This window comes from Pipra filicauda, unplaced genomic scaffold, assembly GCF_003945595.2.
Source record: "Pipra filicauda isolate LSUMZ 115617 unplaced genomic scaffold, ASM394559v2 scaffold68_size4259465_pilon, whole genome shotgun sequence".
Taxonomy (NCBI): domain Eukaryota; kingdom Metazoa; phylum Chordata; class Aves; order Passeriformes; family Pipridae; genus Pipra; species Pipra filicauda.
The window spans coordinates 866361-881719 of NW_024104853.1; the positions used below are offsets into that span (position 1 = coordinate 866361).

At 39.6% G+C, this 15359-nt stretch overlaps 1 protein-coding gene across 3 annotated transcripts in view; it reads left to right on the top strand.

The window, feature by feature from the left end:
• The window catches only part of MLLT3 (MLLT3 super elongation complex subunit), a 122564-nt gene that overhangs the window by 62656 nt on the left and 44549 nt on the right, over positions 1-15359 (top strand). Inside the window, exons 4-5 of one of the 3 annotated variants that reach the window (XM_027722377.2) lie at positions 381-524; positions 14249-14368. In XM_027722377.2, the coding sequence (XP_027578178.1) occupies positions 381-524; positions 14249-14368 (264 nt within the window). The remainder of the gene's footprint in view (positions 1-380; positions 525-14248; positions 14369-15359) is intronic. The other 2 variants (XM_027722379.2, XM_027722380.2) reach the window with 2 other exon arrangements.

Below are 15359 nucleotides of genomic sequence, written 5' to 3' on the forward strand. Positions count from 1 at the left end.
ACAGTGTCTTCAGTACTCTCTAGGGCTCAGAAGTGTGATTGTGTTGGTGACTGTTACCTTGTGTCAGCTGAATCATGATACTTGCCTATGTGCATATCTGTAGCCTGTGCATAACATGACATGAGTGTTAATTAAGCCTGGTCAGAGCTTCATGAAGTTCATGCATTTTACCTTGTGTTGTCATAGGCTGATAGGAGCTTCTCTGATTTACTGTAGCTCAGCTGACGCTTGGTAAATTCCATCATGTGTGTCTGAGAACACAAAGAATGGTTAAAAATGACATAATTTTAATTTTAATTGACAGTCTTTTTGTAGCCCTTGTTTTCAACTTAGTTAGTTTTGGTGTTAGATGTTTCTATCTGGTTATTTTCAACCCTCAGGAAGAACCTAAGAAAGTTCGATTTGACTATGACTTATTCCTGCACCTTGAAGGCCACCCACCTGTAAATCACCTCCGCTGTGAAAAGCTCACATTCAACAACCCGACAGAGGAATTCAGAAGAAAGCTGCTAAAGGCAGGAGGGGTGAGTCCTGCACCCATGTCAAAAGCCATCACAATAAAGATGTTGCTGCTTATTGCTGGTGCATGATTAGTATGATAAGAAAGATTGACCTGACAGTGAAATGAAGTGTTTTTGTGATTAACTTCATATAGGAGATCAGTACTTGTCTTTAAGTGCAATGGGTGAACAAATGAGCATGTGCCTACCTTAAATACTTGTTAAGATACTTGTCTTCACAACCAATTAGTTAACTTCTGCGAAAGCAGATCTTGGACCTTGTCATGAAGCATTGATTGCTTGGCTTTCCAGAGATGAAATACAGAATGGCTACTGTGATGGGACAAAGTAATAAGAAAATAAGATGTCATTCATTGAAAGAGATATGGTTCTGTATTAAGCAGAATAAATTCAGTGTTTATAAGGTAAAATGAGTTAGAAACTGTAAGTATAAACAAGCTTACTTAAATTTAGTTCATCAGTGTTATGCAATCTGAACCAGAAAAGTGTACCAGCTCCTTTACTTGTTGGTAGAATTAACTGATGTGAAGAAGCCCAAAGGAAGCTTGCTCATTTGGAGGAAACAGAGGGCTAGAAGGGCCAAACATTTACATTTACAATTTGTGTGTTAGTGGAAGCTGAAACACCCCTGTGTTTCAAATGATGGCAGAACTATTCATGCTGTCAGGGACCACCAGAGGCTCAACCATTGGGCGAGACCAGGCTGCTCAGGACTTCACCCCTCCTTGCCAGGGTGTGAAACCTTCCCTGACCAAAGGTGGCCCAGTCTCCCTGGGCCTGGCTCCACCACTGGGCTGTCTTCATGGGCCTGCTGCCTCTTGCCCTTGTCCCATACACCACTGTGAAGAGCATGACTATGTCTCCTCTACTCCTTCCCATCAGTGCCATGTTGATAGGAGGGACTGGAGGACCTGTTGGGTGCTCCCAAAGCCATCCCTCCTCCAGCCTGAACCAGCCCTAGTTCTGTAGCCACTTCTCACTGCATAAGGTCTCCAGCACCCCCATCTCAGTGGCCTCTTCTTAATTCCCTACATTTTGTTGGTGGTGTTTCTTTGTTGGGGATCCAAACCATAAGCAGCACCTGATGCTGATAAGCATCAAGCAGAGGGTAAAGCCCGTACCCTCCCCTGGTTCCCAGGGCTGTGACCTGCTCGCAAGACCTGGGGCACTGATAGCCATTGTTTCTGCCACATGGGTGGCCCTGGCTCAGCTCACAGCCTTCCTGTGCCCGGGACCATGCTCCAGAGTTGTTTTCCAGCTGTAGCCTCATGGCTGCAGGGCTCTGCCTTACTGGGACAGGACCTGGCATTTGTTATTTGTCCTCATTGTATTTCATAAGGCTGCTGTTAACCCATTCCTCCAGACTGTCTGGGTTGCTCCTACAAGTCCTGCTTGCTCTGGGGTGTCAGATACTTCTCTTCCCCAGCTGATTATCTGCAGCCATCATGAGTGTCTTCTGTCTCTTCATCCGAGTCACTGATAGAGGTGTTAAGCAAGCCTTCATACTGAAAAATTACAAGTGTAAATGCCAGTGCTTATCTTTATTTTTAAACAGTCATAACAAAAGTGGGTAGCCATTTTTGACACATTTAGACAGCACTGGGTTCTTGGCTGGAGATAAGAGGGAGTTAGTGTGAGAATGTTCAGTCTGCTGAAGAGAATCTTTGAAAACAAAGCAAAAATAAGTAGCATGTATAGTCTAAACCTTGTTGCCCTCCTGAAGAAGAGAACTGTCACAACTATAGTTATATTGAAATAGAAGCATGAATGGTGTTTTGTGTTTGCATTTTTTAGATGGAAGAGGGTATCCATATCTGAACATTTGGCTTTTTAGTGTGTTTGCAAATTAAATAAGATTTTATTCTGGAAAACTTCATGAGCCACTGCCTTAGTATTAATTGTATCAGGTCAGTTGTCAATGGACAAGTTTTACCCACAAGTGAAATAAATCTAAATGATGCCATCAGGGACTTTGGGGTTGAGGGGCAATGGTTAAAAAAGGAAGTGTCTTTTTTATTGTTAATTTTCTGTGCCTTCTAATTTTAGCTTTCTTGAGTTAACAAAAGCAAATATTTTGCTTAAGTGTAAACAACAAAATGTGGCGTGTTTTGATCAAATGCTTTCCCTAAATATATCAGTGTGATCATTCTTAGAATACATTGCTTCATTGCCTTTTGTCTTCAGGATACTACAAACTGCTCAAACTGCATGGCTTGCTTTTTTATTTTTCTCCATTTCCCCAATTCCTTTTCAAGAAATAAGTACCTTCTGGTGAAGTTACCTGTGTTTTCTGCATCCCTTTATGGACTTTCTGACCTAGGAGTGTATCTGGTCTGGTTGACAGAGACAATGTAACAGCATTCTGTGTGTCTTGTTACTGACAGTCTCCGTGAAGGGCTTTCATCTCCTAATGTTGAGAAGTCCGTCGCATTTTATGAAATACTGTAAACAGGCTTTTGTTAGACTCTTGTAGAAGGCCTGGAAATTCACTCTTGCTTCCAAGTGTATGTAGAACAGACAAGAGAATGAATGCACAAAACATTAACTCACTTGTAACTTCCCTGCTTTAGGCTGAGAAAAGCATTTACAGGATAATATGATGGATCTTACACTTACTTATAAGTCAAAACAATTAATACTTCTAGCTTATGGCTGTAACTAGTCAGTGAATTTTGACAGACAACGACTCTGACAAAATGAAGCTCATGCCCTTCAAAATGAATGAGATACCCTGTTAATGTAAAACACCTATTGGTAGCTTTAAGTAAGGTCCTTTAACGTGTTGGACTTCTGCTTACATACTTTTAAATAATGGTCTAAATTGCTTGACTTCTGTGCACCTCAAAATCCTGATCTCTAGTTTTTCTCCCAAGTGAAAGTTATGGAATGTGTTGTTCCAGTGACATGAACTACTAAACATGATTACATCTTATTTGCAAAAATATATGTGTATTACAAATCGTATATCCTTCTGGAGGGAAAAGGGCAAGGTCACCTGGTATCTGCATGCTGCTATATTCAATATAATCTTGCCTCAGTGTTTGTCACTTACTGCTGATTCCTTGAATTATTACTTGGATGCTCTCAACTCCCCTTTTCTTTCTCACATGCATCTTGTGGCATCCTGAATGTGAACTAGTCAAGGTTACTTGCTAGAGCCACTGTTCTTTTGTCTTTCAGACTAAGGAAGTTTTATTACCCTTCCCCATCCTTCATGTGCCCTAAGGCCTGACTGGCTGTCCTGCAGTTCACTGGGATATGAGTAATATTGGGATATTTCAAGTAATTAAAGAAGTGAGAACACAACTGTAGTACAGTCTTGCAGTGCCACTGTGGCCACTTTAGTAAAGGCAGATAGGACATTTAGGGTGGTACCACTCATGTAGATTAACTCTGTGGAATATTTGTATCTTAGCATTTTATTTGATATCACCGGAATTTAAGAATAAATGTGCAGTCAGTCTTCATTAGGAGGAGGTCATCAACTTGCTCATTTCTCTTCCAATCTGACAATTTAATTTTCAACTCTTAGAATAAGGGTTTGATTTGGCTTCAGAGACTGCATTTCTGTAGTGAGGCGGGTAAATAGGAACCTTTGGTTCAGTCTTGCATAGGCTATATCCAACTTGCAAACTTCTTAGTCAAAGTTTTCCACCTTCAGAAATATATTTTCTACATGGATCTTTCCCCGCCTGTTGGAAAGTTTTAGTTACACTTGAGTCCGTCTCTGCCATTTACCTAATTTCAGTTGATCTTGTTCTCATAATTATAAAAACAAATGTGTACAGAAGAAATAAAACCTTTTCAAAAGCACACTGGGCAAATTCAACCAAACCATTCAGGACAATCGTTTATGTTCTATTTATTTGCGTATATATTCTAAATGACATTTCTTTTAGAAAGGTTTGCTGTGGAAATCATACTACTGAGAATTATTTGCACCATTTACTCAGTGTCGTTCCTAATCACCTGAAGCTAACGTGTATACATGTATACTCATGTGAACTAACAATCTGTTGCTTGAAATCCCCAAGGACACCCTGTATACAAATAATGACTTTTAGTTAATCTGTGTGTTACCAAGCAAGTCATCAAGCTACTGGTAGTGACAGAACTATATATGCAGTCTCCTACACAGCTCATCCTCTAGGCTGAGCACAAAATTATGCTTGAGTAGGTACAGTAGAATTGAAGTTTTCATCAAGTGAACAGCACTAGGCATTGATCCTTACATGGTCATTCCTTCCTAGATTTTTCAGTTATGTTTTGTGATTAGTTTCAGCCTCGACACATGAAAGAGCCTGAGTAAAAAGAGGCACCACTATGATTCCTGCGTATAGGTATGGGAAGAGAGGTGACACTGGGAATTTATAGTGATTAAAAAATAAACTTCAAAATTGAAGTAGATTTTGAATGTTGAATCCCACTGAAAACATTTGTAAATACAGTCTGACTCCATTGATGTATTTTGTGTTGTCAGCAGCACTGGTTCTATTGCTTTTTTTGGCTTGCATGTTTTTCAATTTCAAGAAAAAATTAATTTTTATTAAATTAATTTTGAACATGCTGAATGACCGCTACCTAACATCTTAAAATTGAACTTTGCCTCTGGAAAACAGATTGCTCAAGCAGCACTGTTTTGAATATGATGTTATGAATAACTAAATCTTGATTTTTGCAGGAAAAAGTAGTGAAAATATTTTCAGTCTGCATTAAGACGGCAATTTAATACAACCCAGTTTCCCATAGTTACAAATAAATAAATAAATAAAAATATTTGTACTATGTAATGCTCCCTCCTTTCTGGAAGGAGAGTCAAAATTAGTTGTTTAATTCAGAAGTAACAGACAACATTTAATAGTTGATTTTTTTTTCCTAAAAGGAAAAGCCTTATAAATGCCCCTTAGAGAGCACTTACCACTGTGGACAGAAATAGTAAAATTCATAACTTTATTACAAATTCACATGGCTATTAATAATACAACTTGAGGTTTCACATTTAGAGGATGCAAGAAATAGGTTGCTTCTAGACTAGTAATGATTCATTTTAGCAACAGATGAGTCCTTTGTGACTGCTTTCTGTGAAATGTGTTTGGAAATACAAGCAACACTACTTCTGTAGCAAGACAACTCTTTTCTTGCACACAGTTAATCTATTAATTAATCCGATTCCAAGTGTCTGCTCAATTTTTATAGAAAACTACGAAGGTAAAAATTCAGGTTTTGCCACAAACCTCTGCATTCAGGTGTTTGAGGGTTTTTTAGAAATATTTGTGGTTTTACTGTTTTAACAGTTTTCAGTCAGTTGAGATGTCTGTGTAATGCCAGTTCTAAAACCTATGTTCATAATCCATGTAATGAAGATGAAATCATGGGGATTTCCCTCTTTTTTCTATCCTTCCTCTTTTGTTGCAATTCCTCGGTGTCAGAATAGTTGGCTTTTACCCAGAACCAACCTTAGGTATAATGCTCTTCTAGGGAAGGGATTATCTTTAATCTTGTTCTTCTTATAATTAAATAATTGAATTTTCTTCAACTACATATTACTTTGCTTTCAAGCAAATAACTTTAAAAATATTCTATGTTGGTTTAAGTAGGAATAATAGTTGTTCAGGACACCTGTATTTTCATTGTTGCTCTTAGTGCTTTCAGCAGTGAATGAATCCGTTCTTCACTGTAAAACAACACAGGGTGCGGCAGCCCAGAGCCACACAAAGAGGTCCATTTGTCTGCTACTGATGAGTATAATTCATCTGTAGTGCTGTGGAAGCGTTGTAGTAATGTTTCATTCTTCCCAGAATTCTAGCAGATAACTCGTGGCTTTTACTGAAAGTGCTGTTGGAATTTTTCTGCGGCACACTGTGGAAAGCTCACCAGCCTGTTCTGAATATGCTGTGTGAAGGTGTTCTTAGGTGACCAACTCAGTAAATGAAACTACAACAGGTACCTTGATGTGGATCTGAGTATTCCAGCTTTGTTGAGGGCCTCCCTTCATTCAGGAAAATGAAAAAGTAGGAGACAGACAACATATTTTTGGTAGCAGTTCATTCCTCTGCAGAAGCTCTGTGTTTCCTAATAAGGAAATTGTGTTGGTCTGGAGCAAGGTGACAGCTCATGCAGCTCCTGACTGTGTAAGTATGTATGTGGGGTTGGTAGATCTGTGGTTCCTGTGTGTCAGGGGTGGCATGATCATAGAATAGTTTGAGTTGGAAGGAAACCTTACGGGTCATCTAGTCCAATTTCCCTGCCATGGGCAGGGTCATCTTCAACTAGATCATGCTGTTCAGAGCCCTGTCCACCTGACGTTAAATGTCTCCAGGTGGGCATCCTCTACCTCTCTGGATAATGGGTTCCAGTGCCTCACCACCCTCATTGTAAAAAAATTTCATCCTTACAGCTAGTATAAATTTACCTTCATTTAGTTTAAAACCATTACCCCTTTTCCTATCACAACAAGCCCTGCTAAACAGTACCTCTCAAGCTCTCATGTATTCCCCTCTTTATGTAGTATAAGGTTGCTGTAAGATTTCCCCAGAGCTTTCTCTTCTTCAAGCTGAACAGCCCCAACTCACTCAGCCTTTCTTCATGGGAGAGGTTCTCCAGCCCTCTGATCATCTTTGTGGTCCTCCTCTGGACCTGGTCCAACAAGTCCACATCTTTGCTGTGCTGAGGGCCCCAGAGCTGGGGTTTCACCGGAGCAGAGGGGCAGAATCACCTCCTTCAACCTGATGGCCACACTGCTTTTGATGAAGCCCATGATACAGTTGTTGGTTTTTTGGACTGCAAATGCACATTGCTGGCTCATGTCCAGCCTCTCATCTACCAGCAGCCCCAAGTCCTTCTTGGCAGGGCTGCTCTTCATCTGTTCATTCCCCAGCCTGTATTGATACCATGGGTTGCCCTCACCCAGGTGCAACACCTTGCACTTGGATGTGCATTTGTACAAATTAGCAGTAAGAGAAGACTAACTTCCATGGAACATTTTAAGACTGTTCCTCATTCTTTGTGTTACCAGGATCTGAAAAGCAAAGTTTTTGTTTTGAAAGTGATTTGTTCTTGATGGGTACATAGGTACTCCAAGCTGCCAAACATCCTTGATAGATAAATGTTGTCTTCAGAATATTGTTGTTGTTGTTTTTTGTTCATTTGTTTGTTTTTGTTGGTTTTGTTTGGGGTTTTTTTGTGTGAAGACTTCTGAATCAATTTATTACAAGGTATTACAATTCCATAGTTTTTTCCCAGATTGCTGGAAAAGAAATAGTAGAAGAGGGATCCTGATTATACTATGATAATTTGTAGTGCACAGTTGTTGTTCCCTGATCCCTTCCTTTGTTCAGCCGTGCATGGAACTACATAAATTAAATGCACAACAGTTTTTCTTTCTGTAGCACTCAGTTGCCTTGACTAGCAAATTGGAATACTCCTAGAACACTCTGAAGGGAAACTTTTTGCAAGGGCATGTAGTGTTATGACAAAGGAGAATGGCTTCAAACTGAAGGAAGGTAGGTTTAGATTAGATGTTAGGAAGAAATTCTTTACTGTGAGGGCGGTGAGGCACTGGAACATGTTGCCCAGGGAAGTTGTGGATGCCTCATCCCCGTGAGTTTTCGAGGCCAGGTTGGATGGGGTTCTGACCAACCTGGTCTAGTGAAAGGTCTCCTGGTCTAGTGAAATGTGTCCTTGCCCACAGCAGGGGCGTTGGAACTAGATGATCTTTAAGGTCCTTCCAACCCAAACCATTCTATAATTCTTAAGATGCCAGCAGCTCAGGTGTTATGGAGACTGGTCACTTCAGGTTGATGGTTCCTAGCTAGAATGTGAATAACATTGAGTTTTCTCTATGCACAGTTTTTTGTTTTTTTTTTTGGAAGAATAGATCTTCCTTGCTCTTGCCCAGGAAGTTATCTTACATTTAAAGCAAATGGTAGACAAAGGTCTTAAATACAAGCTCAATAGCTGAAGGCTAGTGAAGTGAGTGTTTGGTGAACTAGAGGCAAGATACCACTACCAGCAGATCAATTAAGTTAATAAAAGAATGCATTTATGTAATGCTTTATTGGCACATATGACAAAAGAAGTATCTTTCTCTAGGCATGAAAAAAGTATTGGAGTTGGTAAGTTGTCTTATGCATCTGTCCATAATCACATTGTGAATAAAAATACTTTATGTACACTTGTGCGTTTGCTCTGTGGTAGCTGTTTACCATAGAAAATAAGACAAGCAAGATATTCGTGTTATATTTAAATGCTCCAATGTGATTTAGTCTTGCATTGTTTTCATGAATTTTTCTTATATATGTTATTAGGATGAGATCTTGTTGAGCTAAAACTTGTACAGAATGGCTTATTAGTGGCGGTCTAGGAAACCTCCCAGTTACAGTTTAAGCCAGAAGACAAATTTAAGAAAGGTAATTTTCTCTTGTCCAAGTTTAGTGTTGTGTGTTAAGCAGCTACCCGCACTATTAATGCCATTTTATTTTCACAGAGAAAGAGAGGTGGAGTGTGGCTCCTTCCATGTCCAGTGTGCATTATTAAAATAACTGTCCTCCCAGTAAAGCAGTCTTCGGTGCTGCGGGAACAGAGGGACTTTGTGGCAGGACAGGGAAAAGCATCAGTGGGTATCCGTGTTTTCTTCTGGTTTTGTCCAGCCACATCAAGCAGTTAGCCCATTGCAATGCTGCTATTAGTCTGGCTTCTCTGCTGTGACTGGCATCCTCTGCAGTGTTGACATCATCTCTCCATCTTCACTAAGATGAAGGGTGGCTTTCTTGGGAGTTCACCTCACCTGCTGAATGAGCTTCTGAATGCCTTATGGAACAGTTCATCAAGCCTTTTTTCTTTTTCTGAAATATCTTCTAAACCAATAGTTATGCTTGTATGGTAGAACTTCTGGACAGCAGAGAATGATTTTGGAAAGATATTATCCATGTATTATTTGTGAACTTGCTGAGAGTTTACTTGATCCCACTGAATCTTTAATGAAGACATTAAACATTTTGGACTAAGTGTTGATCCTGGAGGGATGCTAGTAGTCACTGGCCTCTAGCTGGACCTCCCACAGCTTAAGAGAGTAACTTGAGTCCAGCAGTCCAGATAGTTCTGCACCCATCTAATGATCCATTTCTCCAGTCTGTATCTCATAGATCTGTCTGTAAGTTGGGCAAGATTTTTCTTGTTGATTCCTCACATTCTTGTCCTTCTAGTGGCTGAAAGTGGCTTCCAGGAGGATTTTCTCCATTTTTTTCCTCGGGACTGAAATGAGACTGATGGGAATCTTGTTCCATGAATCTTACTTCTTGAAGATGGGTGTGATGTTTATCTTTCTGAATAACCTTCCCTGAAGGTTTTGAAGATGATAGAGAACTGTCTTTCACTGGTGCTGCCAGCTCCTTCAATACCCCTGTTTGCATCCGGTGTCCCTGTGGATGAAGTGCCACCTAACTCAACACTTCTGTCTTGTGAGTACTGACTCACTGCCACAGACACTGTGAGGAATGCTTGATTACCTTGGAGGCCTGAGGAAACAAGATCTTATTGTGAAAACAGAGGCTAAAACAAGATTGACCACATAAGCCATGGGGTCTCTTGCCACATTGAACAGTGGGTTCACATTTTCCCTAGTCTTCCTTTTACATCCTGTCTGGTTTTAGAAGCGGTTTTTTTTATCAATCCCTTCATGTAATATTAGTTGCTTCCTATGGGTGCAAGGAATTTCCATTCATGAGGATTATGAAGTTTCCACTAACAGTTAAATTTAAGATATATTTTTTTTAAAATTGAATTTTAAGCAAAATGGAAAACCCAATGTGGATATGTAGCAGCATAGAATATCTTAAGTTGGAAGGGGGATCTTTAAGGATTGTCAGGTGCAACTCCATACACTCCTCATAGGACTACCTAAAACTAAACCATATTACTAAGAGCATCATCCAGACTCTACTTGAACTCTGTCAGGCTTGGTGCCATGACCACCTCCCCGGGGAGTCTGTTGGAGTGCCTGACCAACCAGTAAAGAACCTTTTCCTGATGTCCAGTCTGAACTTCTTCTGATACAACTTCATTCAATTTTCTTCTGTCCTGTTGCTGCTCACTAGGGAGAGATCAGCAGCTCCCCCTCTGCTGCCTCCCTTGACGAAGTTGTAGGCTGCAGTGGAGTCCTCAGCCTTTTCTTCTCCAAACTGAACAAGCCAAGTGGTGTCAAACTGCTCCTTGTAATTCTTGCCCTTGAGGCCTTTCACGACCCTAGTCTCCCTTCTCTGGGCACACTAATAGCAATGACCTTCTGGTACTGAGGTACCCACAGCTGCACACAGGATTTAAGGTGAGGCTGCACTTGTGCAGAGTAGCCTGAGACAATCACCTCCCTCGACATGTTTCTCAGTACAACGTATTCTGCAATTGCTGTATTATTTGTACCCTGGTATTAAACTGTGAAACTAACTGTTTTCTCTTGGCCATCTTTCTAATCCTTATCCAGTAGCATGTACCCTAATCCACACATTTTTTAAAACACTTAAATCTTTGTGAGCAAGCACAACTAACTCTACTTTTACACATCCTATTACTGTCACCTCTGGCCTCATCAAAGATAAGCTGTGAGATTAGGTATACCTCTGCTCTACTCAAATATAGTCAAGCAAAATCTTTGACGGAACAGCAAAACTGTAATTAGAATTTCATGCTTTGCATAGTGGTGAATTCAGAGTGTGATTACATGGCTCTAAATTGATTGTTTAAAGACCAATCATCTCATCTTGCTTTGCTGACACCAGCACTTATGTCTTATTCCACCAGTTTGTCTGATCCCACTGAGCTGTTGATTTGTAGAAGGGACTGAGGAGAAGAATTAATATTCCTGGGTCTTGTCACTGAAGTGATTCATTATGAGAGCAGCCAAGTACCAGCTGCAGGTGTTCTTGAGTGCCTGGCTTAAGCATGACCTGCAGCCATGTCCTCCCATCTATTGAGGTGTACTCCTCTTGACACCTCTAAGCTAGCAGGGAACTTACAGTGCAGGTAGGAGGAAACAAGTAAAGTGCACATAGCAGGCTGTACAGGAGAGCTGCCGTGTTGTTGATGAACTTGCATTTTTGCTGCAGCAGTAGTGTCTGTGATACGCTCATTCCCACCTTTTCCTTCTTTGATGTAGCCTTGACTTAGTACAGCCACACACAGAGAGGCACATATTGCCAGTATGATAGTAGCAATGTGAACTGGAATTCTGTCTTACTGATTACACATTAAAATTTTGTATCTGTAGTTGCTGTTTTTCATGGGGTTTATAATGAAATAACAGGCTGCTGCAGGATTCAATACAACAAAACTTTTAGGGCTCAAGGTTTGGTATGTCCAGATTTTGTTTTCTAAAAGCTGTATGGGATTTACTTTCTTTTTGTGTGTAACTAGATTTGTCAAATCAGACCTCACATGATAGTAATGCTGTTCATCCCATCCCTGTAAATCTTTCTGTAAACTCTCGTCCTGTTTTGAAACACAGTTTGTAGTATTAAGACTGTTAATGGTCCAAGTACTTGCCCAGAAACTGATATATCTTAGAAGTCTATAGCCTTTTTTAAAATGTCAACTTTCTAAGAATGTCTGTGTATAATGATGAATATATAAATATTCCCAAACTGTAATGTTTCTGAATTTTAAAAAGAAAATTTATGCAGTAGTTAAACCTCAGTTTATTTTAGTGACTCAGACTTTTATGCTCCAGGGAGAAAATGGTAGCTTCCAACCCTAGGAGAAAGAACTTTTGGCAGAATTTTTTGTTTCTTTGCTTTTAATTTCAGGGCAGGGCAAACCCTGATCCTCCTGATTTTATTTCTGTTCCACATGGATATGTATCTTTTTGTCATATGAACAAAAGTATTTTGGGCAATAAAATATCTGCTTAAACTCTGAAATTAATGGATTCATTTACGTTTGCTTTTTCTGAAAGATGGTTTGATTTTATGCGAATGGTATGTTCTATTAAGTTTGTGGGATTAAAAAACATTACAGAATTCAATTTAAAGAACAATACTATTTAACCACCCATTTGACATCATCTATGGGAGTAAATAATGACACATTCATTTTCTCTGCTCTTGCGCAGGTTTATGGTATGTACATGTGGCTACAAATTTTCCTTGTGGCTGATCTTTGTTAGCTTGTGCCTTCTCCTGCATTCAGCTGGGCTGAATGCAACCAAAGCCCTTGGCAAGTTGAGGCTAAAAAGTATTCATCAGGCCAAAGGATCACTTATTGTGACTTAAAATAGCTAATAGCTGTCAACATTACCATGATTACAAGAAGCAGTGTCCATTCCTTTTGGACAGATGATTTTTCAGAGTTTTGGCTCTTGACAGGTTCTGGTTTAGGTGTCTGAGAAATTGAAATGAAGAATTGGAGAAAACAGTTGTTATTTGCTCTGTGTGGGATCTTATGTCACAAAATGTTAGAATACATAACTTTTTTTTTTTTTAAATTTTAATACATGAACTTACGGTCAAGGAAGAAAAACAACTTTATTGCCTTCTTCCTCTGCCTTTGCATTCTAGCTGCATTGTTGAAAACAGTCTGGTTAAAGTAAATTTTATTACCTAGGCATGTCCCTCAATATTCTCTAGGCTACCATACAATCTTCTGAACAAAGTTCTCTGCAAAAAGATTCATTTGGGGCAGTGTTTAATTTTGTTTTTTTAATTGAAATCCAGTCTTCAAAAAATTGGAGGCAGTAAAATATCATCCTAACTTAGAGAGGTAAAATGTGAAGTATACATATCTACATCCTAGATTTCCCAGTTTTGCAATTCCCATTTTTTTAATTAGTGTAATATGCATGAGGCGTGCAATGGGTCAGCTCATGCCTGACCTCTGAGTCAGACAAGGATAATCACACAGGACATCCACAAAACCAGTGTGACTTTTTACATGGGAACCTGTGGGAAGAGAGGGGTGTTTTCTTGCAGGTGCAGAGCTCTGCATCTTCTCTTCAGCTTTGCAGGGCTTGTCAGACAGCAGCTAAGATGTCTCTGGCCTTTAGTGCTTTGAAACAAATGAATAGCTGTGCTAGGAATCAGAGAAATCCAGGCACAGCAACACTGGAGCACAAGACAAGATTTTAGCCGAGTTTCCCTCAGATGGAAGGAATAATCTTTACATGTCTGGTAACTGCTCTGTGATGGCTGATTTATCTGTGGTTTCTGGAAGTGATCTGTTTGTACCTAAGAGTCTTTAAAATCAAGAGAGGGAGCTAGATTCTTTTTATAGCAAAATTGCTGCTTGCTTAGCAGGCATACAGGTTATTTACTGTACTCTAGATAACACAGAAGCTGAAATTAGAGACACACTGCTTTTATTTAAAGCCTCAGGCTGTTTTTACAGTGTATCTTTGTGGTGAGTTAACCTTGGCTAAGGGCTGAACTCCCAACCAGATGCTTGGTCATTCACTGTGCCTCCTCAATAGGGCCGGGGGAGATAACAGGATGGGAAAGCTCATAGGTTAGGATCCAGATGAGAGATTGCTTACCAGTTAATGTCACGGGCAAAACAAACTCTACTTGGGGAAAATTAATTAACAGTGTGGTTTCATTAACCCATCCCATACTGAGAAGAAACATGGATACTGTTTGTTGGACTTTTATTCTTCTACCAGTGAGATTTGTTAGTTCTTAGGCAGGCGAGACTCTCTCTGCTCTTGTTGTTAATGTTTGATTGACGTGCTTTTTGTCTTGCAACAGATCATGGTAATGTCAGATGGAACATCATTCTCTTCAGGACAGAGCCTTCATCTCCCCAGCCTTCCTAGTAACTCCCTGTCTTTTTCTGAAGCGAAGAAGAAGTCATCTCATGGGCCAAAGGTGAATCTTATTTTGCTAGAAGACACTTCAGCTAGTGGTGCTTTTCCTGGAAATTACCTTGAGAGGGAAAAAAAGATTTCTAGTTATTTTTGCAATCTTTCCAATGATAGCAGGTCTTGACATTTCTTTGCTGTGAACTTACTGTATGCCACATCAAAATACTGCAGGACAAGAGTGGCTGTGGAACAAGTGCCAGTGAAAGTTTTCTGGTTTTTGTACTTGTGCAGTTGTTTTCCTCCTTTTCCAAAAGGAATTGTAATGGTCTGTTGTAGTATTAGGTGATTCTGGTAGAGGAAGTGTGATCTGCAGAAATGTAGATATGAGATAATAGTATAATAATAATCTCTTTTATTAATTTCTTTTATAGATAATTGTGTAGAGTGAAACTTGAAGTTGTATTCTTTAGGATTATTAATTTTTTTAAATTTCAGGGGTTAATTCTTTACTAGATTTTTCAAAGACAGCAGCGTGTCATCAGTCTGTAGGAAATCAAATTGAATCCCCAACCCTAGAACATGGTAAAAAGGTATAATCCCAGGAACCTTCTGAGTAATACAAATGGACCTTTGCGAAACAGCAGAAAATTTCTTCAGTTTGACAAAATTAATTGGGAAATATGGGAAAATAAAGAGCAACTTCTTGTTTATTCAAGTGAGAAATGCAACACAGTGGACTGCTTTGTAAGTGAATGAACATATAAGCCTTTTCTCCATTCTGTTAAATTGTTTGGGGTTTTATTTTCCTTCATAGCGTCTTTTCAATTTGAAATATCTTACTTAATCTTGCAGCGCACGTACTGCAAGGGGCAATACCCATTTTTATTAATAACTTTCATGTTCAGTGTCTTTGCCAAATCTCATACCATGCAAGAATTGTCAGGTAATGAACTAGGCGTATGCCTAAGACAGGATAGTGAGGATACATAGTAAGTAAGCACAAGCGAAAAGTGTTTTCTGGCATCTCTCTGCCTGGTTTGCATTATATTTCAGTG